This window comes from Passer domesticus, chromosome 18 (genome assembly GCF_036417665.1).
Source record: "Passer domesticus isolate bPasDom1 chromosome 18, bPasDom1.hap1, whole genome shotgun sequence".
In the NCBI taxonomy this organism is placed as follows: Eukaryota; Metazoa; Chordata; class Aves; order Passeriformes; family Passeridae; genus Passer; species Passer domesticus.
This window is the reverse complement of record NC_087491.1, coordinates 11,343,065-11,369,046: the sequence shown is the minus strand read 5'-3', so window position 1 is coordinate 11,369,046 and position 25,982 is coordinate 11,343,065. Positions and strand designations below refer to the sequence as shown.

General features: G+C 47.3%; 1 protein-coding gene across 7 annotated transcripts in view; it reads right to left on the bottom strand.

The window, feature by feature from the left end:
• DAB2IP (DAB2 interacting protein) overlaps nt 1-25,982 on the bottom strand; it is a 159,903-nt gene that overhangs the window by 70,231 nt on the left and 63,690 nt on the right. For all 7 annotated transcript variants that reach the window (XM_064394028.1, XM_064394025.1, XM_064394027.1 and 4 more), the window contains one exon: nt 23,990-24,108. In XM_064394028.1, the coding sequence (XP_064250098.1) occupies nt 23,990-24,108 (119 nt within the window). The remainder of the gene's footprint in view (nt 1-23,989; nt 24,109-25,982) is intronic.

Genomic DNA, 25,982 nt, shown 5'->3' with positions numbered 1-25,982 from the left:
AGGGAGGAATAGTTTTTTCCAGAATCACGGAATCACAGAATGGTTTTGGGTGGAAGGGACACCTCCCACAGTCCCAAGCCCTGTCCAACCTGGCCATGGACACTTCCAAGGCTGGGGCAGCCACAGCTTCAGGGAGGATCTGGACCAGGATCAGGGGCCTGGCAAATGGAGAGTGCTGTGAGTGGGAGGGACAGGCTCCAGTTTCCAAATACAGATATTGTCAGACAAAACGGCACAAAGATGACATGAAACCCAGAGTCAGGAAAGGAAGAAGATACAGGAGAAGATTGAATGCTACTGAGGAGCTCAGGATAGGAGACACACTGTGGAAAATGGGCTGAGGCTGGAAAGGGAAGGGGAAAGGCAACCTGAACGTGATGCTGCTCGAGCTGGGAAGAGACAGAAGGGATATCTGTGACACCATCAGGGCAGCAGCACAAAAGCTGTGGATCAAGTGCAAGGCACAAATGCTAAAGAGAGAAGCTCTCACTTTCAGGAGATGGAATTCATTGGGAGGAAAGTCCTGATGTAGAATTTCAGACTGAATGTTCTGCAGTCCCATGCAGCAGTAGCAGGCAATGAAAATCAGTGCTCACAGGACAAAAGGACACTCTCCCCTCTCCTATTTTACATTCAGTGCTATAAAACTCAAGCCCAAAGCACATGACAGATCTCTCACTTCATTTTACTGCAACCACACTGACCTTACCAGCACTGGTCAGATCCAACAGGAAAACAAGTCACAACCTGGCAACTCCTTTGCAGGAATAATGCACTGAGATTGTATCTGGCCTGACCAACGTGATGACACCAAAAATGCCTTTAGAGAATTCCTGATCCCATGGGGAGATTGCTACAGCAGGCTTGGACTTGTTGTGTTGCTGGATCCTCTGGCTGTGCCCTGGGCCCAGGCTCTGAACAGAGTGCATGGGGTGCACTGCACACTCCACAGGTGAGCACCTTCCTCCTTCTGCACTGAGGTGATTCCAGGTGAATTCTTCATGCAGGACTCAGTCCAGGTTTCCTTTGCATTCCCCCAAAGGCCAGGCCTCAAGGAGGAACTGGAACACCAACACAGGAGCTTGGTGTTTCAGAAGCATGGCAAAAATTCAGCAGCTTTTAAAAAAATCTTTTTCTTTTAGATCAAAGTTTCTGTATTTGGGTACCTAAAATTAGCCAGCAAAATAAGTGACATTTTATTCAGAGATGCAAAATTTCCATTGATTTTAATGGATTCAGCATCCCAGAAAACTAGGCCACTTATTTATGTACCTACATAAGCATTTGAATCCCTAACTTGAAGGAGCCAAGTTTGTAAATGATGACCTTATGTTTTAAAAATCATGAGACAACTCTGCATTCATCAGTCTGTTATTCCCTTTATTTCTGTCAGCAAGGCTCATTCAGAGGTAGATTTAAGCTGTAAAATGTGCCTTTAAAGTTTCCTGCAATAAGGTCTCCTCTATTTAGCAAAACACTTAGGCACAGCTTAATGTCTTCCTGAAGAGAAGCACTTGAGTGAATCAAGGCTAACAGCTTCCTCACAGCCCTCCTTGAGATGAGGAACGAATCTCTGTCTCCCCACAGAAAATTGCTGATCCTGATGGGAATGGCTCAGCAGCCTTGAAGGCTCTCTCTGCCTCATCACTTCACCCAGGAACAGGCCAACATTGCACAGCACTTGGGTCTACACAGCACAGCAAGGTACCAACACTGAAAAAACCCTCCACAGGTGCCCCAGGCCAGGTTGATGGGGCTTGGAGCAGCCTGGGACAGTGGAAGGTGTCCCTGCCCAGGGCTGGGACTGGGTGAGCTTTAAGGTTCCTTCCAACCCAAAGCAGTCTGTGGTTCCAGGATTCTGCAGGGATGTGTGTTTTGGGCAGGGAGGGAAAGGGCAGCAGGAAGCAGCCAAACCCCAAGCAGGAGGTGTCCCTGGGGAGGGCAGGTGTGAAGCAGTGAGGCACCATCCCTCTGCTGATGCAAAACCTCAACCTGTTCCTTACCCTGTAACTCCTCTCTGGTAATCCTGTGCCACTGTGAGCCCCTCAACAAACTGCCATGTGGCTGCTTAAAGAAAGAGCTGTATAATTTACCTCTGATTGTTTCAAACAATTGGCAGGAAACAATAGATAAAAACTGACAGGACCTTCACAGTTAACAATGCAACCTAATGAAGTGAAATACTGCTCAGAGAAATATTGTGACAGGTATCCATGGATTCAAATAAAGGGAAAGATGTGGTGGGGTAGATTGGGCTCTGCAGTCCTTCAGCCCTGACTGTGAAGAGGAATCACCAGATCTTCCTTCCCTCTGTCTCAGTTGGGTCAGGCTGGTTTGGTTACACAGCACTGAATGCAAGTTTGTGAAAGCACAGAAGGTAAAGCATCTCCCAGAGAGGAGCTAAAACGAGTTGAGCTCCATTCTGCCACATTTTCACATTCCTGCAGCTGTTTCCAGCAGGAGTTCACCACTGGAATGACACGGTCCATGGGAGAGAAGCAACGGGGGAAAACCCTGAGCTTGGGCAGACCCAGGAGCAGGAGTGAGCTGCCAGCAGCAGCATTTGGTGCAGGTGCTCAGAGGGACAGCGCTGCAGGAGCTGGGCACAGGGGCTCTGGCAGGACATGGAACCTCGGCAGGAAGAGTTACTGGCACTGCACACAGCCACAGGCTCTTCCTCTTTCCCTTTATCTCACAAATTGCAGCTCAGAGCCTGAATTATTCAGAGCAGACTCCAGTGACAGCTCCTTGGAGCAGGGGGACACGGGCACAGATGGCAGCTGCAGTTCTCCCTGCGCAGGCGTGTCCGACCCCAGGGGCTTTGGCTGGACAATTAGCACAATTTGTTAAGCAGGCAGGAGGCAGCGAGGTGGAGCACACATGCAGAGGGGGTGGAACTGCCCCTCTCCTCGTGCTGTGCCCACAACAGAGGATGCTGAGATGAGCTGCACCCCTGCCCTGGCAGGGGACAGACCCCAGGACGGACTGGGCTGGTTGTTTGGGGTGTCCCCCACTGGCTGGGCTAAAATGACATTAGAAACTCCAAGGTTTAATGACCAAAAGCACTGTCAGGGAGCTGTTCCCTGTTGTGATCTTCCTGCAGGCAAGGTACAATTGTCTCAGTGTGCTGTGAGGAGGCTCTGTGCACAGAGCAGGATCAATAACTTGATGATAAATCTATCTATATCTATATCTAGACACTGCTGACTGTGACACAGCCCTGGTCATCCCTCACAACAAGGTTTCTGGCTGCCAGCCTCCTTCTGCCTTGGCCACAATGGAGAGAGACATCAGGCTGCAGCCTGCCCAAAAAATCACAGGCAAACAGAGCATCTGGACTTTGAGGCAAGTTAAACACTGGGAACTAATTTGGTTTCCATGGTGAAGGACTGTGAAGTTTCACTTACCCTCGGAAGAATGGGAGGTTTCCATTTGCTGGCATCAGGTAAAAGTACAAAGAAAATTACATCTGGATGGGAGTGGAGACAACTGACTGGGAGAAAACTGCAGGAGAAAATGAAGGGGGAAATGGTGCAGCTCCAGCAGCACCAGTGGGTGACACCAGTGTGATGCACCCTGGCCAAATTTCTGTTATTACCTGTCCAACTCTTTTACAGAACTCAGTAAAGGACACCCTGACCTGTGGTGGGAATGTGCTCCAGCAGCTCTGAGGAAGCAAACAGGCAAACCCCTGGGAAGGCAGGAGAAGGGAACTGTGATGTGTGGAGCACAGAGCCACGCAGGGCTCAGAGCCCACGGGGACCCTCGGGCCCAGGGGCAGATCCTCTGCATCCACGGCCACTCCCTCTGCACACAGTGAGTTTATTTATCTGCTCTGGACAAACCCAGAGAGGGAACATTTTAAAAAGCATCTGTTCTGCTCTCAGCAGTCCCTCCCAGCACCAGGATGCAGCATTCCCCAATAATTTAAGCTAAAGCTGTTCAAGGGAATGTGAGACGTGCCAGGCTCTGTGTTTCTAATGGAAGCTGACACTGCCAGCACTGGAAATCAGATGGGAAGAAGTCCTCAGACAAGGAGACTGATTAAAAAACATAACTGACAATGGCAAATAGCTTAAAGGATTTAAAACCCCCAAAATTAAATCCATCTTCAACCCAAAAATAAAACACACAGAAAATCTTTACTTTTATGCAAGTCAAAGTTAATTTAAAGGCAAGGCAATACTCTAAAGGTCACATGGATCTTTTACGTATCCATATACCTGATAGTCAAGGCTCTGTTTTCGAACTGCACTTGAAATTAATTTAAAATTTACTGATGTTTCTGAACTCATTCAACTAGAACTTCACAGGAGAAGGCAAATAGGGGCAACTGGATCAGATCAAACATCATTTTCTGGGTGGCAAGAGGGAAGAATCCTCCTGCCTGGAGCACTGAAAAGGTACCAGGAAGTCTTTGGAGCAGCTGCCCCTCTGCCCTGCCCCAGGGACCTGCACCCAGGCACCAAAGGCACCAGAGTGCCTCCACTGCCAGCCCACCTCCTCACAATTCCCTGCATGGCACAAATATTCCCACCAGGAATGGCACCAGTTTTGTTTTCAGCGTGTTGCTCTCTCTGGGTTAAGCAGAACTTATGTTCCATTCACAGAAGAAAAGTCACTCTCTGTGTGAGAAAACACACAGCAGGCTCGAGTGTGACACTGCTGTTACCACACCCCAGCAAAGATGAAAGAAACAATAATAATAGTAACCAAAAGTTTAAAAACATCTCTATGCATATTTCACTATGACAGAGATTTGCATGTTCATCTCCAAAACTGGGTGAAAAGAGTCTTAAAATATTGTTTTTGCTATTTTAACTGTAAATACAGGAAGCTTTTTCTGTCTCTACCTACTCAATGACACCATTTCAAGACTTTTTTTTCCTACATTTTTGCTAGACAGAAAGGAGAAAAATAGAAGTAAGGAAAGAAATAAAGTCCTGGCTTTTAACTAGTGAAAACTCAAAGTAGTCAAAGTTATATAATAATCCTATGAAAGTGGGGGAACTTATTAGCATGGAGTGAATCAGAGGAGGCTCTGGAAAAGCTGCACAGGGCAAGTGCCCCTGAGCTGTGGCTGCAGCCAGGACAGCACTGAGGAGGGAATCTCTCTGAACCAACGTGTTTGAAGCTTGCTAACAACCTGGATGTTCAGTTTGGTGACTCACAGCTTGGGGCAGCCCATAAAGACCTTTGTGTGATTAATCTCTCAGATACAGCCCCAAAGCCCAAGTTTCCAAGGCCCCTGGCTGCAGCATTGCTGGTCCCTGGGGAATGAAGGCCCCAAACCTGCCCCTTGTGCAGCTGCCTGGTGTCACCAGGGCACTGTCCCCCTCCAGGAGCAGCAGGGGCTGTTCCAGGCAGGATCAGGGATCAGGGATCAGGGATCAGGGATTAGGGATCAGGGATTAGGGCTCTGGAGCTCTCATTCTCTCCCTGTACCCAGCCTGAGCCCAGAGTTTGCTGCAGCCACCACAACACAATCCACCAGTCCCGTGTCCTCCGGATGCCATTAATAAATACTAAATTAAACCACTTGGAAAGAGGGAGAAAAAAATCTATCTCCAGTGGTTTGGAGCACATTGAGAGGCCAATAGCAGCTGCAGGCCTGAAAGGAAAATTCTGAGGGGCTCTGGGAGCAGCAGCTTTGCAGTGGCACACAGACAGGTTTGCTGGCACTCCTGCTGCACTAACAGGCCTTGTTTCACTGGGATGAGGGTGGAACAAATCTACTTCCCATCAGCTTTCCCATGTTTGGGCTGTGGGAAGTATTATTTCTTAGAGGATGAGGCACTTTATTGGCCAGGGATATTTCCAGTGAATTTATTTTGTTGTTGTTGTGAATTTGGATTAGAGGCATCTCCTTCCTCCCCACAATTGCTGGCAGCGTGCTGTAAAGATATGATTAATTAAAGTGTGACTATGAATCCACTCAGAGGCTTAGAGTTTTCCTCCTCTTAAGACTAAATAGAGAAAGGGCCACTTTACAAAGTTCAGACCTTGAAGCAGATTTCAAAGTACACTCAGTTTAGCTCAGCAGTTTAGCTCAGCACAACGAGGAGGTTCAACCTTCAATATTTAAAAGCTATGAGCCCTTGGAGAGAAGAGACTTCTGCTTCTGGTCCAATTCCAAAGACAGAAATAAATAAATAAGAGACAAATAACCAAGCCCTGCTCAGAAAGGACTCCAGCAGCACGGCAGAAATACCCTGCTCACCTGGGGACCCCTCTTTAGCCTATGTGACATTTTTACCTTTGTAAGCAGCTCAACCACGAACACAAACGGTCCTGAGGTTGCAGATTAAAACAACACATTCTGGTTCTTGCTCTGCAAGAAGCCACTGGAAATCCTGGAAGACCTTCAAAACTGAGCAGTGTAGTACTTGAAAAGGAGACACAGCTTGACTAAATTGAAAAATCTGAATTTCCTAACATGGACTTAAAAGGTGCTACTGAATCTTTAATGACTGCAAGACAGAGTTGGCTCAATCTGAGCAGGGCTCAAGGTCTTCTTTTGAAGAAGTCAAACTTTAAAAAAAATAAAATAAGAAAAATGTCTGCTACATTCTAAGGTCACAAAGGGTTCCATGAAACTCTGAATCTCTCCCAACTCTGACTTCCTAAATGACAGTCACTTGTGAATCCCGAGCACCCACTTCAACCGAGCATAATTAGCTGGGGAAGGAAAACACACCAGCCTGAAAGAGTCCTTCTCTAACAAGAGGTTGTGAGGGGCAGTGTGCTGCAGAAACAGATGGAAAGTGGGGCTATTTATTTATTTCAAGAGCACAGAATTCCTATTCATTAAATGTTACTTTTAAGCTGTTTGGCACCCAGAGTTTCTGACTGACGGGTGGCTCGGGGGGACGGATCGAGGGTGGGAAGCTCAGGTTCTGTTTCTTACTGGTATCCATGGGTCATTCCCAGCCCACTTTTCCAAGCTCTCACACTAATTTCCCACCACCAGTATTATCTTCAACCCCCACAGTCAGATCCTCTGCATCACTAATTCTGTTTTAGACAAGAACTCTGGCTCTTCTGTTTCAGACAAGACAAGGCTACAGTGAAGCACCTGAACAGATGAGCTGTAAATTTAGATGGTGCAAGACCAAAAATATAAATTTAAAATTAAATATTTAAAGTGTAGGTGAGGGCAAAAAAATAGAGAAACTCTTTGAAAGAATAGCCATTATTAGAAATTACAAATCTGCATGCTAATTTATGTGGTTACTATTGACATTTTCTTTCTAATTCAGCTTTTAGCCCTTTTCTTGCATACAGATAAATTCTAGTTAAGAGCATTGTGATGTGCAGAAGGCTTAATCCAACAGAAACCCCCTAATATGCAATTTAAGGATCTCAGCTTCATTAATAGTGCTAGGAGCAGCTTGTTTAACAGATTATTTCATGGGGCTGAGTCCATCTGAGACACTGGGGACAGGAATTGCCTTCCCACAGCCACCCTTTGGAATGCCCAGGCTCCTGTGGGGATGGAGCTCCTTTCAAGGGCATTCTCCACCCTCAGTCTATTTACTGGACAGGTAAAAACTGCAGAATCCTGGAGAGGTCTGTTTCCCAGAGATCCCAGCATGATCTCTGCAGGTATTTTGATAAGAAAATGAAATGAATACCCAAACACTCTGCTTCTCATCAACCATCGATTCACCTACTGGCACTTTCAGTAATAAATTAGATCAATGTAATTATTGTGTGTGCACACAGACGTCAAATCACAATCACTATGATCAGATCAGCTGGGTGTTTCCTAGAAAAACAGTATTTATCCATATTTGATAGAGGAGAGAAGGTTCATCTGCCCATCCAGAACCCAAAAGAGACAAGCTTCCCAATGAGGTTTGACGCTGTGTATGACAAACTAAATCCTGAAAATAATTTACTCTGGGAAACAAATGCATTATTTTTCTATCCAACCACTTCCTCTTCAATAGATCCAACTATCAGAAAAGCCAAAAATCCCCCCCAAACTCTGTAGCTTTCAATGCCCTGGAGCAAGTCAATATTTTGTGGGCACAATGCTCACCTTTGTTGACTGAGTTGACACAGAACCCCAAAGGAAAGCACCAAGACCCCCAGAGAACAAACCCTGTCCCAACAACAGGCCCCCAGACATCCTCCCCTGCTCCCCCATGAACCTCCCTGCTCTCAGACCCGCCCTGGGATCCTCTGGTGCCCCTGGGAAGCAGAAGAGACCTGTTGGGTGCTTGGCTCCTCCAGCACATCCTCCAGGCAGGGTCAGGGCTGGGCAGCTGTCCCTGCTTCTCTAGGCAGCTCCAAGTGACCCGTGGGGGCAGGCAGGTGAATTCCCAGTGCCTGGATGCTGCATCTCCCCACCTTGTCTCCTGTTTACCTGTCAATTATCCACCTGGAATTCTCCCACCTCCCCCTGTTGACACCTCGGCTGTACACGGTTATGAAATGCACGCTCTGTTATCTGTCAGCGACCCAGATAAGAGCCCTGCCTGAGCTCCACGCTCCTGCAGCAGCTCAGGAGCTCGTCCCTCCCCAGCAGAGCTGCTCCCCAGCTCTGGCTGGTGCTGCCAGGCTGTGCTCAGATCACACATCAGGGCCTCGGCAGACGCCGTCCCAGCCACCAGGGCCCGAGCCTACTTTGCTGCCTCCAATTTAGCTTGTTAACCATTCCCAAAAATGAGTATATTTTAATTACTGTTTTCTGAGAATTGGGATTATTTTCCTTCTAAATATATTCGTCTGATTATCTCCAGGATGAAATTCATTTGGTTAATTACCATCTTTTTAATTTGTTTAAGACTGTTTCAGTTTCCTGTGCTGTAACACCTCCCTGCCAGCTCTGCCTGCATTTATTCAGTGTCTGACAGATTTCTATCTCAGAGAAAAACAGAAGGTTTCCATAAAAAACACGCAGTGCCCCAAGCCCTGCAGCAGCCTGTGATTCCACCTGAAATCAGGGGAAGGAGGAGCAGAATTCAAACGTGGGACCCTCTCAGCCTCCAGTTCCACTTCCAACCCATGCAGTCAATCCAAGCCCTCCTGGCAGACACCCCCTCGTGTAACATCTCATTCATCAGCCAAACCACAGCACTTTGTACCTGGATTATTCTACTGTCATCTTATTACTACCCCAAAACAGCAACAGACAAATTCCAATTTCATTACCCAGATCTTGATTCCAGTCACTGATGCATTTACTGGAAGAACCCAAATGTAATTTTATTTCCAGTTTCCTAGACTGTCCCAATAATAAAAAAATAAAATCTTCCATGGGGAATGCAAACGAGACCAATGGAGACATCAGGAGAAATTTCAGATATTCTTAAGCCAATAGAGACCCCACCCAAAGGGAAAGGTCATGGCACCTAGTTAAATTATATACATGGCCTTGAACAGCAGGAGCACCAGGAGAGCATCCAAAGGCTTGGGAAGAGATGTTTACATGGAGAACAGTGACTGTCCCAGCTGGGTGGACAGGGACTCCCTGTGCCATGAGCTCAGCCAGGCTGACTCCCACCTCAGTTTGCAGGGTTTGCACAGCAGCTCCCAGGGCTGCCTGCAGTCCCTGGCCGTGCCCCAGCACAGCCCCTGGGCTGCCCCAGCTCAGCTGCACCCACGGTTCTTTTCCATGCCAACATATTTCCATCTCACTCAGAAAGCTGTTTGTCCCTTAATAGGGCACATTTTCCAACCAGCTTTGTTGTTCTGCAAATTATGGGCTTTAAAGAATTAATGGTGGAATATAAATCAATTTAGTTCACTGAGAGTGTGTGTTTTATGTGGTAGAGGTTTTCAAAGAAAAGTAATTAGTTGATTTGGCATTTTAATCTTCAGAAAAATAAAGAAGCTATTTTTCTCCTAAGAGGATGTGTTTGAACACATAAACATATGCTGCATTTTCTGAAACTATATTAAGAAATATTATTTATTGGTTAGATGTGGCTGATAACTATTTCTATTGTCTCGGGAAGATTCTTTGTGATAAAGATTTCACTACCAGGACTGCATTTCACTTTCCAAAAGTGAAGGCTTTTTTAAAGCCTGACCAGAGGCTTTAAAAAAAAAAAAAAAAAGCCAGAGAGGTCCAGTTTGCTTCTGTCCCAGGAATGTCCCTTTCCCAGGGATGTTTTCTCCAGGTGGCCCCTCCTCTCTTTTGTGGAGACTCCATGGCCCTGCCCTCTCCCTCCTCAGCTGTACCAGGCACTGTCCATCTGTCCACAAGCAGCAGACAGACACCAGGGAGGCTCAGATGCTGCTCTGGTGCCTGAGTGTGTGTGAGGAGCAGCTCAGGCAGAGCTGGGCTGCTGGAGAGCAGCAGCCCCCTCCCGGGCACTGTTGCATAAGAAGCCTCTGCTCTGCACTTTGCTCTCTCCCTGGCTGCAGCCCGAGTGTCTGAAGCCAAAGGGCTCTTTTGTGCTTTGGGAGAGAATAAGCCTGTCCCACTGGTGGGTGTCATTGCCCTCTCGATGTCTGTGCCACACACAAAAAGGATTCCACCTTCCTCCCTTTGCTGAATTTCCCACATTAACACCCTGGGTGTGTTCAGCAGAGCCAAAGCAAAGCCAGCCAGCCACGCATCTGAGTTTGCTTTCCCCCTGCTCCCCCAGAACAACTCATTTAACAGCAGCACAGCAATTAGAAAATCGATATTCCATTCAGACATGACTGTTTGGGCTGCAGCATCGCTTAAGGAACTTCTCTGGCAGCCTCATCTTTGCCTGGACAAAGGATAAGGCAGGAAGGACATTCCGGTGCTGGGAGATCTGATTGATTTAAGATGATTTCTCTTAAAGCCCACACGGTATTTGCAGACTGCTTCAGGTACAGGCAGTGTGGAGATGACATTCTCCTAATAAGCAGCTCTGTGCCAGGAGTGTGCGTATAAATACAGCTGCAGAGAAATGCAAGCTTGCTTTCTTGTTTAATATCACACCACCCACCTGAATAAAACAGAACCTGACACATGTCATAAGGAATTACTGGAAGAATGCAAGGCCCTTAGGCACCAGAGCCCCATTTGTATTCCAGTCGTATTAACCAAAAATAAAATAAATAAGTAACAATCACATCTTTGCCATGAAAGGATTTTCCAGCCATTCAAGCACTTACTACGATGCTGCTACACATTCCCGTGCTGGAAGTGCAAGGGCAGCAAAGGGGAGGGAAACACAGACAAAGCAAAGAGCAGAAATCACAATGGAGAAATTAGTGAGATTTGCTGCTTTGGAGTTCGTGCTGGAAGGCTCAGCCTGGCCCAGCTCAGCCTGGCCCAGCCCAGCCTGGCCCAGCTCAGCCTGGCCCAGCCCAGCCCAGCCCAGCCTGGCCCAGCTCAGCCTGGCCCAGCCCAGCCCAGCCCAGCCTGGTCCAGCCCAGCTCAGCCCAGCTCAGCCTGATCCAGCCCCAATGTCTTCCCCGAATTCTATAATTAGTATCAGTGATTATTCCAGCAGGATTCAGAGCCCTGCCCATCTGCAGAGTGCAGGGTGGGAGCAGCCTGCTTTGTTTTCATGTTATTTAAAATAAGAACCGTAATTGCCAATTGTTGTGGTGGAAAACCACTCCCTCATGGAGACAGGCACGATGGAAAGCACTGTGTGGGCTCCACCTTCCCGAGCCACTAGGGAGAGCGGCAAAGCAAAAATTCCCCAAACTCTGAGCAAACCCACCCACCTTCCCCAGAAAAGTGAAAATCAGATATATGGTTACTAAATTAAGGAGCAGGAACTCCTTCTGCAGGGAACACGAGTGCTGAAAGCCGTCCAACACAGGCTCCATCCCACATAGCAGTGCCTGGTTTGTTTGCCTGTGTGTGCTGTTGTGTAAGCCATAATTATGCAATCTCACAGTTTAGCACTGAGGACATTCCCAGCTTGCTCCAGCTCGGTAGCAGCAGCTCATGGCCACAAATGAAAAAGCCAGACTTTTCCCACAAATTTATTGACATGGAATAATGTGACCTCTTGTAGCAAGGAAAAGGGCAAAGATGAGCTCTGGGAAAAGGGGGCACTGCTGGCCAAAATTACCAGCAGTGAACTTCCAGTTAATGCAAAATGAGCCAGCCATGGCAGGGACATGTGGAACCTTTAAACTGGTTCTGATGAGGTTTCCATAAATTGGATGCCCTGACACGGCAAAGTGGGAGATCTGTGACCTCAGGAGCAGCACAACAAGCAGACACTGCACTGAGAGAAAGCATTTCCCAGTGCACTTTCTGATGGAAATGGTAGATAAAATCCCTGGACAAAACAGCCCATCCTCAGTCATCACCACAAACTGCTGCACTGGATGACTTTTTTTTTGGCCATTAGTCACCCAAGTAATTTTTCAACAAAAAAAGAAGATTTCTCAGTTGACATTTTCAGGCAAAATGAGTCTGATTTTGGAGATTCACAAATAGTTGTAAATAATGGTCAGATGCCAAGAACAGCTGTAATCACTGCTTCAAACTATTTCATCTCCAGAGGTATCCAATGGGTTTTGAATATCTCTTTATGTTAACAAAATTTTAGAGCTGAACACAGTTAGGAGGAGTCACTTCCTCCAACATCCCTGGCACCCTTACAGGGAAGGATTCCCTCCCAACATCCCATCTATCCCTGTGCTTTCTCAGCCATTCCCCCTTGTTCTATCACTTGTAAAAATCCCTCTCTTAAATGTTTAAGGGAACTTGATATTTCCAAAACCTTCAGACTTACAATTGGACTGGTGGAATTATTTAGGTCAAGTCATGCTTTGCATGTTAATTTGAAAAAATAATAAAATCTAACGTGAGTTTCAAAACATCAATGCCAGGAAAGCCAGCCCAGGAAATTATTGATGAGCTTTCAGAGAGGACTGAAGCAATTAAGAGTCACTTCTGGTTGCCTGAAAGCAGCTTGGTGACCTGAGTCCAGCTGTGGGGCAGAGAAAGGAAATCCCTGAGCTGTCTTTCAGGGCCACATTCACACACAGAAGTTTTTTTCCCATTTCTAGAAGTTGTTATTGGAAAATGTCACTATTCATTGCTGGGGTTCCCAGGATGCAGCAGCTCTCATTACACCTAAGCCCTCTCAGCACAAAGTACCAGAGATAACCTGGATGTCTTTGCTGCAGCTGCTGTTCCGGAGGCTGCACTCCCATTCCGTGGGGGGATTCCCATCATTATTGGCTCTGTTATTTTATATCTCATTCCTCTGTGCAATGCTGACTGCAGATCCCTTCATTTGAACAAAAGGATGTGTTCCTCTGACACGAGCAGGGATGAAGAGCCTGGAGCCTGTGTCCCAAAGGAAGCCCTGGAGCCTGTGTCCCCATGGAGCCCTGGAGCTGTGTCCCCATGGGATCCCTGGAGCCTGTGTCCCAAAGGAAGCCCTGGAGCCTGTGTCCCAAAGGAATCCTTGGAGCCTGTGTCCCAAAGGAATCCCTGGAGCTGTGTCCCAAAGGAAGCCCTGCAGCCTGTGTCCCCATGGAGCCCTGGAGTCTGTGTCCCAAAGGAAGCCCTGCAGCCTGTGTCCCAAAGGAATCCCTGGAGCCTGTGTCCCAAAGGAATCCCTGGAGTCTGTGTCCCCATGGGATCCCTGGAGCCTGTGTCCCAAAGGAAGCCCTGCAGCCTGTGTCCCAAAGGAATCCCTGGAGCCTGTGTCCCTGCTGCTCACAGACACCCTGTGCTTTCAAGGTGTAGAAAAGATGTTTCTCCCAACAACATAATACTGTACATGAGCAAACACACTGAGCAGGGAATGGCTCAAAGTGATAAAAACCATGGAAAACAATTCAAGTGGAGTGTCTTTAGCTGGAAAAGACAAGGAGACACAAATAAAGCATGGTAGAATCAGGAATGAATTGCTTGTTTCTATTTACTGTCTTTTCTAAAATGGCCAATGAATAGATAAGAAAGATGAAAGATAACAGACTTTATTAGATTAAAAACTCTCAGTGCTATAAATTATGTATCAGACAGTGCCTGTCTGTGGCACTCATTGATACGAGATGTAATTGAGACCAAAAACTTCACACCACTCAAACAGGATTATTATTTTTTGAGACAATGGAACTTTTTCTGCCGTTCAGAAGAGAGAACAAAGCTCCCAAGGCAGGGAATAACAGGGAGCTGGCCCTGGCTCATGGGCAACCCCTTGGACAGGCTGCAGTCCCTGTGTTCCTCCCTCCCTGCTGTCAGTGTGTACCTGAGGGTGTGTGGAGGCTCTGCTGTGTGTGAGAGGTTGGGACTGTGATTAATAAAGTCAGGGAGAGCCTCAACATGAGTGACTTTATCTAACGAGGGTGAGACACCCGTACGGAGAGAGAGCTTCAGATATAAAGGCATCAAGGCAAACTTCTCTCAAGTGTGTGTCAGAGCAGGTACAAGAGGGCCACGATAATGAAAAAAAAGACAAATAATTCTCTGCCCTTTTCTTGCAGACTTCACTCAAGGACTGGAATTGCTCTGTGAATACATATCACAGAGCTGCCAACAGACTTGGGAGGCAGCAGTGTTATACAAAGATCATAAGCCACGCTTAAGAGATGAGAGTTTAAAAAGAATCCAATGCTGCAGTCAGCTGATTATTTTTTCTATCTTATATCTTCTGTTAGAACATGTTTAAACAGAATCAGAATTATTACCTGCTCTGTAGGACTCAAATGCCCGTGTAAATGAAGCTGGGAGTAACTAGTTAGAGGAAGAAGGATTGAGGAGATTAATGTGAGCTACACTCACTTCCCTAGATGGCTCAGAGAGCTTATAACAGAATTGGGATGCTGGAAAGCAATTAAAAGAACTAACTTAAATAAATCTCTAGTGCTGAAGGTTTGCCAGCATATACCTCTAAATTCTCCTCTGATGCAAGCAGGCCCCTTCCTCCAGGGATGTTCTAACAAGCTCTCAGACATCAGGATAATTATTGCAAAGTGTGACCCAGACTGTGGTTACTGGTATAATCAAGAAATCCCTCGAGGTTTCTGAATTAGACACAGTCTCCCTGCTGGAGCAGAGCTCCCAACTCTTGGTAACTGCTGTAATGACTAAACCTCCAATGACACTGTCTGTGAGTGGGACAGCCCTGCTGGGCTGGGGGTGACCCTCGGGCTGCTCACCCTCATGGTTTCCCTGCTCCCAGAGAGGGTTCCTGGCAAGGAGCACACGCCAGGAGTGGCACGGGGAGATGAGAGATAAGGGCTCACAGAACCACAGAATGTCCTGAGCTGGCAGGGACCACAGGGATCACCCAGTCCAAACCCTGGCCCTGCACAGACAACAATCCCACCCTGTGTTGTGTCCAAACACTCCTGGAGCTCTGGCAGCCTTGAGGCTGTGCCCATTCCCTGGGGGAGCCTGTTCAGTGCCCCACCACCCTCTGGGGGAAGAACCTTTCCTAAAATCCAGCCTAAATCTTCCCTGGCAGAGCTTTGTGCCATTCCCTCAGGGTGGAGAGAGACAACATCTCAATGCAGTTACTGTGAGGGTAGGACATGGCTGGTGAAGGCCCTGCTCCAGCAGACCAGGCACTGCTGTTCCCTCACACCATTTTCCAAACAAAACATGTTCCCCTGATATTTCAACTTCTCAAGCAGAGTATTTGATCCCTTGGGGAAGCTTAAGGACTGCAGTGGATTTGCTGCTTTCTGGTGCACAGGGAACTTCCACTGCTGGGATGTAAATCCTTGCTTGGTGCTAACACTCAGTCTCCAATTTAAGCAAACGGAGCAGGGGAAGAAATGAAACACTAATTGCAATCCAAATTGCTCCATCTTCCATCCACCCCCTGCCAACCCTGCTCCCTAATCCATAAGGCCTGAGTGATGATCAGTGAATAATTAATTCAGGGGAGCTGGAGAGGTTCCTGCAGAGCCTCTGTGGATGAATATCCTGGTCAGGGATGGCACTGCAGAGCCTCGGGGTGCCCAGTGCCCTGCAGGGCACCCCCTGCACGTGGCCCTGTGCCACTCACTGATGGCAGCTCGCTGGACAAGCCCTGCCTCACCCACACAGCACAAACAGCTCCCACTGGGAGCCCTGGGGAAGGGCAGGAGATGCCAGGATCCAGGGACATCACGGACACTGCCCTGTCAGGAGAGGAACCATGCACATCCTGGTGGCACTTGGCCTTGCTTGGTGCCCAAGGGGATTATGCCCAGGCAGAGGATAAACACCAGACTCCAAGATGAGCAACAACAGCCCTGGGCCTTTCATTCCAATCCTCCGAGCCAGGCACTGGTAAAAACTCTGCTCTCACCAAAAGAATGTAACATATAAATCCTTCTCTCTCTCTCTCTCTCCCTGGATTCCCATCATCTAAAGTGCTACTATATAGCAACAAACACATCCCTAATGGAACAAATCTCCCCACACAGCCAGGACAGCAAAATATTAATAATTCAAGGTACATAGAGCTGAGTTATGGAAATCATTTGGGATCTGCTGCAGGCCTGCTCTGCACAGGGGTTCCTGCAGAGGCAGCACTGGGGGCTGGGATGGGAAACCCCCCTGGACTGGGGGGCAGCTTAATCCCAGAGACATCTGTAAACGTGAGCAAAGGGCACAGCCTGATGGAAAAGCTCTGGCTTTCTAATTCCTACTGCATTTCCATCCCTTGGAATGAGGGAATGCCACCCTCCTGCACACCATCAATCACACACAAGGCATGCCACAGCCCTTTCTCATATAATTACTTATATAACACACGTGGATTAAAGCTAAATTCATATTTCTGGCTTTAGTTCAAATCAATTCAGTATTTTTAAACAAATTACATTTTAATTCCAACTAAAATGCATTGCTTTAATTCAATTAAAATCAGTTTTTGCTTTTTTTTTCATCACACCAGACCTGAATTGTGTGGAAGAGAGCCTAAGTGAGACATTCTGTAGCTGTACTTTAGATTTGAATTGTAAACACTGCCAACCAGATAAGCATCATAATATCACTATCATAAAGTATCCATAGGTGAACAAACTACTTGATATCTCACTAATAACCATTTCAGAGTCTCTATAGCCTAAGGTTTTGTTAAAGAACATGGTAAGGAGGAAGCATATTTTTTCCTCAATCTGGTTTTTCCTTCCCTCTGAGCTGATGGATGAACTTGACAGAGTTATTTGGTATTCACAAGTCCTGAGCATCATTACAGGCAGTGCTCTGTACAAGTCAGAGGCAGCAGTGAGCTCCAGCTCCAGCTGCTGCCTCCAGCTACAATCAGCGAATTTCAGGGCCCGAGCACTGCAATAAGAGCTGGGATAACAAGGAACACACGTCAAACATCGGCTTCTCCAGCTCTGAACAAAGGCTTGGAACCCTTCCCCACCTCACTTCCCTCTCTTTATCCCTCACACAGATTTTCCAATCGAGGTCTTGCAAGGTTTCAATAAAGAACAGAGCGGAAGTTGGTTTGAAAAGATTTTTAAAAACATTCCTTCCTTCCTTCCAAGAGAGAAAACCATTTATTACTAAAACTAATTGCCACTAGAAATGACAGAGTAGAGGGCAGCAAAGTGTGAGCCACCATGCAATGGATCTCTCCTAGGAGATGGGAAATTCCAGGGAAGATGGAAACTGGAGGCAGATGCCAACTGGACATCCCTCCCCCAGGCCCACAGAGCACGAGGGGCAGAAACAGAGAGTACAGTTCCATCCCACCAAACACAGCTGCACATGCCAGAAACAGGGAAAGTCCCTGCTCTGCCATCTTCCCACTTCCCTGCAGCTACTGGAGCTGGTTCAGTGCCCCAGCCAAACAGAAAATCACCCCTTCAATAATCATTTCCCACTGAATCCACTTGCTGCCCCTCCCAAGATCGTGTGATGGGAAGAGGAAAACGTGGGGAGGGGAGAGCAGGACTGCTCCTCTCAGAGTACCAGTGATGCTTTCATCAGGAGCAGTTTTCACTGCGTGCCAGAATCACAGAATCCCAGACTGGTTTGGGTTGGAAGGGACTCTAAAACTCATCTCATATCATGCCCTTCCACAGTCCAGGTTGCTCAGGGCTGGGGGAGGTGTCCCTGCCCACAGCAGGGGGATGTTTTAGCCTGGGACAGAAGTATCTCAGTATCTGTTGTAAACAGATGATAATTAGAAAAGCAGAGAAGAGTATAGAAGGAACAGAAAGCATCCTCTGGTAGAAAAGCTGCAGTGATGGCATTTTCTTTCTCTTTTTTTCCTTTGAGGTTATTGACATGAAGAGTAATGCTAATGTAATTGCACTGAAATTCATGCACATGAAAACCTCACCGGGGCAAAGTCAGAATAAATGGTCTGTTTGGAAACAAAAATGATGCAATGGAGTAGCAGTATCTGTCTTCCACCTGAAGAGTGTCAGAGGAGCTGTCACCCGGGCTCAGCCGGTGCTCGAGGGACACGAGCAGAGCTCTGTGCTTGTACCCCTGAGGTGTGCACTGCTGCAGCACCACATCCCAGCTGCCAGGCAGTGACCACACGAGTCAATAAATGTGTATTCAGGCTGGGAGAGCAGCAAAATGAAAGCAAGCATCCTTGTATCCATTAATCAAGCAGATCCTCGGCGGCGCAGACAATGCCTCGCGATTGTCGGCATTTCCCAAACATCCCTCATGTGCTAACCATCTGCAGCTGGAATACAATGCTTTGATTACAAACGTCAAAAAGATAGAGCAGAAAATTAACTTCTCCTTATTTAGTAGGTTTGTAGAAATGTGGCTTCACGCTACACTAATTCAGTGCCCTCGGTATGAAAACTCCCCATTACGATGTCTCGTCAAATTAGAGCCGACGATCCAACGATGTCATCCCTCTCCTCACACAACGCTCTATTTTGTAATTAAGCAGGACAGGGAAACAATGGCCTTGCGTATAGAGAAAAGGTCAGGGATGCAAAACATATTTTTGCAAGCTAATTGTAAGATGCATGAAGCCAATTATCCCAGCAGTGCTGCATATGCCGGAGCAGGAAGGATTTTCTGATTTTGCTCCGTGACTCCGAGAGGAGTCGAGGCGCCGGCTGCACCCCGTGGGGCACGGGGCTGTCAGGAAGCAGCGAGTGCAGAACGGGGAAAAAGGCTGTGAACATTCTGCCATGATTCTATGAAAATCATTCCAGCCTCTTAGCCCTTCCCCTGACGTTTATTATGACTTGAGGAATTACCAGGAGCTAATACAGCCTTTACTGAAAGCTTTAGTACGACCCCCATGTCAATTAGGAAGTTGATTTGGATGTGTAGGATAAAGGAAAGTGTTTCTGTATCCTTTGAGAATGGGGAATGCGTCTACCTCAGGCAGCTTCTGATACAAGTTCACAGGTGTTATATCTGCAAAAGTCAAATTAACAGGAGGAACAGTTGGGACCTTGCTGCTGCCTTGGGAGAAGCTGAAAGGCCCCACATTGCTTTCAATCCATCTCTGTCCCTCTTGGAGTTATGATTCTTTCAATGTCTTCTAGAAAAGTCTTTCAAAATGCCCTCTTTCCATTAACAACACTCTCCTTTTTAAAGCATCTAAACTTCCCGATACCATGAGAAGAAGATGAGGAACATCGCATCAGGTTATGGAGAGAAATGCTAATTTCTTCCTGCATCTCTCCTTCAAAGCAGCTCTCTCTGATTTTACTCCAGCCTCTTAACACAGCCACTAATTAGAGATCAGTAATTAACTTTCTGGTTCAAGAAATATTTTGCAAAGGAACCCCATTTAAAGGCTGATTTGCTTATTTCAGGACAAAGCACTTGGTATAAATGCAGCTACTGCATGAGGCCAGGCTGAATTCTGAGACTGTCCTTGAATCTTGATTTTTCTGCTGAAACCTTTTCCCTGATGTGGGGGAGTGGGGACAGGCACCACCCCTGGCATGAACGACATGCAGTGTCACACGAGGGACTGCTGCATGTGCCTGGCTGTGCAAGATGTTTTATTCTGCATTTCAGTCACTGCTGATGGGGCTGGATGGCTCCCCTACACACTGCACAGTGCTTCCTCAAGATCTTCATTGCAACCACAACCAGAGCCTGGCTGTGTGTAGTGAGGTGTCAGTGCCACCCTGCTGGGGTTCCCTCTGGTGTAGGTTTCCCTCTCAGCCAGCTTCCCTGGATAATACCATTTAAGCAGCAGCCAGAAGAGGCAGCAGTTGCTCACACAGATCTGAAAGGCCTCCGTGGTTCTGGGGTCTGCCAGTGCCCTACTTCTGCAGGATGAGTCATTCCTCTTTCCAATTCCAGAAAAATAGAGCAACTCCATCCTTCACCATGCAGCACTCACCAGATTCTCAGCAAATTTAACCAATTTCACCATGCCTAAAAATATTTGGCATAACAGGTTTGTTGGGAATAAATAAATTAGATCTCCAAGAACTCCCAAGCTAAGTTTGCTGCAGGAGCAGCATCAGTTCCTGGTGCACCAAAATAAACTTTGTGCACATGGAAAGCTCCTACAACAGACAGCATGGGCACTAGAGTAGGAATAAAATGTGTTGCAGTACAACTTGTATAATTCCTCTTCCCTCTAGGGGTTAGAAGCCAAAATTTTGGATGGGCTAAAGACAAAAATGAGTTTAAAGAGGAAGTCTCAGTAGTGCAAGTTGCTGCTGTTATTAATGCAGGGCTGTACCCCTTCCAAGGCTGAGGCTCATTTAACAATCAACCATATGCTCAGGCTTTTGTAGTGCCAATAAAAGCTTAAATAGAATGTTATCTCCTGGAATTATAAAAAACAAAAACCTTGCAAAATAATCACAAATGTTGGTACTCCAGAGTCCCGTAGCATTAAATGGATTCTCGGTGCACTGAGGAAAGCTGTCTCCAGCAATGATCAGTTCAGGGATTCCATCAGAACACACAGTTACTCAGAGCACCCATTTTTCACCAAATCAAGACAATCTGAAGGCACTTGTCCACACAGTGTTACTGTGGCCCTGCCCTCTCAGTGCTGGTGCAAAATCACCTTTGCCACTACCAGAAAACCATCAGCAATACATCCCCAGCAATAATTACCAACTGCAGCAGAACAACCTTCTCTCCCTTCTCTGGCTCTACGCCCTGTGCTCCATGGCCAACCCAGAAATTTTCTCCATCACAAATTTTGTAGGAGAAATGTGGGTCCAATTAAGAAAAATCCATCTGCCAAATGCTTGATTTGTGGCTGATTCCAGAGGCCACTACAAAGCCAAGCATTCAGTGCTCCACGATAAAAACTTAGTGAGCTGCTGTAATAAATCAGGAGGCAGGAGACATTGTTAGCAAAAAGCCACTTCTTGGAACCCTTTTTAGCTCTAACAAGCAATATAACCAGCCAGCAAATTGAAACTCATTCCACAACCCTCCTTTAGATCTCATATTTACATACTCTGATTGTACCACATTAATGCACCTCTCAGACAGAACGTGAGTTACACTTGCTGTGATTTTGCTTCTTTTACTATCAGTAATTGTATTACTGTTACTGTAACAGGAAAAAAAGACCAGTACACACAAGACTGGCAAAATTTGGCCAAATCCATCCCTGTGAACCTCACAGTAATTCAGTGAAATACATTTGTTTACATTCTCTGCCCCACACACAAACCACATTCGTGTCATTATCTGCCTGAACATGCATGTGCACAGTTCATGTATTTCAAAAATTCATCTGCAGGATAAACAGGACATGCAAGGAAGGGAAAAATAAGGAACTAAGAGGCAGCAAGAGTCCCAATTTAGATATAAAGAAGCCAAGTAACAGAAGCCTTTACCATCTACGCTAGCTCAATATTTCAACCTGGAGTGTTTTGACTGAATTTACTGCACTATTCATTTTGCTGTGGCATTCCCACAAGAATTGGCCCACGCTCCAGAACAGAGCACTGTTATAATGGTGACTTCCACGAGCAGAGGAGTGGTTCCTGAACAATCAGCTTCGATACAAGATGGAGTCAAGAATCAAATATTTAAGAGGCGAATATTCCAACACCAAATGCTTCTCTGAAACAGTTCTTGGATTACAAGCAAGAAAAGCACAGCAGCAAATGCACGAGAACGATCTGAGAGACCTGAGCTCTTTCATATACATTGTGCACGTACAATGGGATGGGAATGTTCAGAAAGATAAAATTATCTTCTGTAACCAAAGCCTCGCTGCATGACTGAGAGGCCCAGCTGCTGCTCTGCTTTCACCTCTCTGAGAGCAACAGTCCCTGAGGCCAAGCTCTCCTGCAGAGGACTCCTGCTCACCTGACAGATCTGACACTGCCCTGGCAGCAAGGGACGAAGAGCTGCTGTCCAAAGCCTCTGAGTCCCAGTGTCCTGCAGCTCAGGGATGTCTGTGAATCACAGAGGAAGTGCATTTTTGAGAGATGCCTGCCTAACAGAAGGTCTAGTCTCGGGTATCATGAAGGCATCATTCATTTTCAGTTTCTCATACTCATATAAGCAAATCCTTGGTTATTCAAGGCTGCCAAGTGCCACCTCTCCTCTAATCCACCCTTTAAGCTCTGCAGGATTCCCCGAGCCTCTTTAAGGAGAACTTGCAGTACATCTGGGTTTCGGGAAGCCCAGCCAGCTCTGGGATGCTGTGCTGGGAGGGCAGGGAAATTACAAGGCTTAATTTGGGAAAATGACTCTGGCTGCAGGGCTGGCCAGAACAGTTAATTCCCATGTCCTATCCTGCCAAGTCACAAACGAAACCAAACTCATCCAGGTAGAAGGGAAACCTTGCCTAATCTGCCTGTTCTTGGAGCAATCAGCAGCACCGGTGGCACATTCCTCATTCCCGGCTCCGCTCGCTTCCCTCTGGAACACAGTGCCCTACTTCGAGCGTTTGGGAAAACTGCAGCACAGCAATCAAACCAACTCTGTCTGCACAAATAGTAATCCCTGAAATCTTACCCGGCACTAACCAGCACAATCATCTCACTTGCAGAATCCAGAAGAAAAAAGCTTAGGAGGCTGCAGTAGGTCAGGTAAGGAAAAATCCAAATTGACAATTGCTCTTTGTGAGCTTCAAAAGCTCATGGCCCCTCCAATGAATAAGTACAGCTAAAACAAAGTAAGTTGTCATTGCTTTTCAAAGCGAAGCATTTACTCAATGGGTTCTCAAGTACCATCCTGGTGTATTAAACTGTTCTGCTCTGAACTGGTTACATCAGGTCCAGCCTGGAGGAATTTTCAGACAGACTTTTCCTAGCACTCCAATATTTCTGTCACTCCCCAAAATGATTTGTGTAAGGTTGAACGATCTACCTTTTGGAAGCAAACCACAGGTTTGTGGTTGGTAAAGCAATCTGCCTTCCCCAACCATGACCTTGATCTGCATGTGAATTTACACACGAATTTACCTTGAACGGTGCCTGTCTCATGCTAACATAATCTACACAGACAGAAATACACACAAATCCACTAAAGAGCTGTTCTACTTTCCAACCAGCTGAAGAATCTCAAAGATCGCATTTCTCTTCTATTTTACTTGCAATTTGCTCCAACACTGGCCATCCCACGTGAAATATTTTATCAGATCCATCTGCACATTCCCTGCAACACATCCCTGCCGGGCTGAGCTCCTGCCATGGCTCGGGCAGAGGCAGCAGCTCCGGCCACACGCCCGCTCCATCTCCCTGTAATGACGGCAGACAAGGCGGGATGGAGACGTGTGTGAGGGGGAGACAGGGATTTGGGCAGATTATGGTTGTTATTGTTCCACGGCATTGTTCCTACCGTGTGTAACCCAGTTGTGATCGGCGCAGTCCAGTGCGGGAGCATCCCTCCCTCCCTCCCTCACCTGCATCAGTCGGCTCTGGCTGCTGCATCTCTCTGCTATTTAGGTGCCGGTGCCTCAATTTAGGATTTATTGGGGAAGAGAAAGCAGAGCAGTCAGGCTTCTCTGCACCTGGAATTTAACCTGAAAAGGGAGGGCTTGCACCGTACCCTCAACAACAAATTAAAACTACCCCTCTTGCAATTAACCAAGTCTACTTCTATCACAGATGCAGCCCTTGCTCTGAATAAGATAAGCAAGATCTTAACAAGAGCTGGAAAAATCAATATCCTCCTTTTTCCCACACCCTCCGCGAAACGTCCCCTTACCTTTCATGGTCCACACTCCTGAAGCCAGGTAAAATGTGCCGGAAGCTGCTGTTCCTATCGAGCTTCGGTTGGCTCTTTGTCCTTTTGATGGAGCCTTTAAGCCGACGGCTGAGGAACCCCTGTGGGGTGAGACAAGAATACTAAATGACAAGGCAGAGGGGAGCGGGCAGCGGGTGCAGCCGGGCACGGCGTCCTGGGCAGCTCCCGCATGAGCGGCGCTGGCAGCGCCCGGCGTCAGCCAACATCTGCTGCCGGCGCTGCCGCCGCGGCTGCGGCGCGCCAGACTCCCCGAAGCCTCCGTTGCCCTGGCAACCATCAGCTCCCATAAAAACCCCGTCTGAAAGACAAGACTGGCACATGGCGGCTCTGACGGGAGCAGGGGCTGGGCGCGGGTCCGGCCGCCCCACCCACGCCGGGCACACGGGCACGGAGCTCCGCTACCTGCTCGGAGCTCCGCTACCTGCTCGGAGCCGCCCGGCTCCGCGGCCATGGCCGGGCTCAGCCGCTCCGCTTCCAGGCATGGAGCTCCATAAAGCCCGGCCTGCGGGCTCGGGGTGCCGGCGCCACCTTCCAGGAGAGAGCCCGGCTCGTTCCTTCTTCTCCCCGAGCCTCCTCCCTCGCGGAACATAAGTCACGGCTCCTGGAGAGCTCCACAGCCGAGCCAGCACCGAGCGTTTTAATAGCAAAGCTTCTAATGTGTTATTTGCTTATTGTTAGGAGTTAATGTTCTACATAATCTGAACATTACATTTAATCTGTCCGCTAAATAAGGCAATAAAAGCATAATACTGTTGTGCTGGGCAGCATCTGCAGTGTATGAGAACGGTGCGAGAGGGTCAAGCACTTTGGCCAGGAAAAGTGGGGGGCATTTTAAGGAGAAACCAGGATTTTGAGGCAAAGCCTGAAGGTGTGTTCCTTCTATGGACCATCACGCTAAAGAAACAGATAGCTCCACATGAACAGCTCAGCAAACCCCTGCAGAACTGAGCTTCTGCACATACCACTTCCCTTCCCCGCCCCAGGAAACGGGGAAAACATCCACGGATCAAGCCCAGATTCTGACACGGGTGAGAGTACCAGAGCAGCATCCCAGCCATGCCCACAGCACACCCTCTGCTCCAGGCAGGAGCCGCAGGAGTTTCTCCACTCAGCATACAGGAATGGATCCTCAGCAGCTCACTTTTACAAATGAATACCTTTAATACGTCTTGCAGGGCGATAATCACAGTGTAACTTCTATGGAGCCTGTCATTTGTTCATGCCATTTAAACACTCCTTCCCCACCTCGGATATTCATGCTCACATTATGTCTTTCTCAAGCTGCAAAATCTCCCTGGGCACTCTGTGTGGCTCTTATTATGGAAGTGACTTCCCTGTTCGTAAGTGCACCAAGAATTTCAAACATCTAGATAACCAAAGGTGTTTCACATTTATCAAGTGCCACTTTACTTACAAACGAGCTATGTAACATGCATCTGTGTGGACTGAATATTTCTCCGGGAGCTATTTGCATGACTCAAATAGCAGGAGGTATAACACACAGGCCATCACATTGTACACTCTGTCATACTGCACAAAGCCAACGTGGGAGATAACAAAGGCCTTTTCAAAAGGGTTCTGTCCCTGAGAAATACCTTTGGAGAATTTTATAGTACAGAGAACATGGCTGTGAAAAGCAAATTTGAGGATTTGCATTATCTAAAGCATTGTTAAGATATTTCCCTCGGTTCTCAGACCTTAGCCAGACTCATGGTATCAGTGTGGTATCAGCCCCATACTCATGGTGTGAAGTGTGATATCAGCCCCACACTCATGGCATACTGTGGAATCAGCCTCACACTCCTGGTATCAGCCCCACACTCCTGGTATCAGTGTGGAATCAGCCCCACACTCCTGGTATCAGTGTGGTAACAGATCCAGACTCATGGTATCAGTGTGGTATCAGCCCCACACTCCTGGTATCACTGTGGTATCAGCCCCACACTCCTGGTAT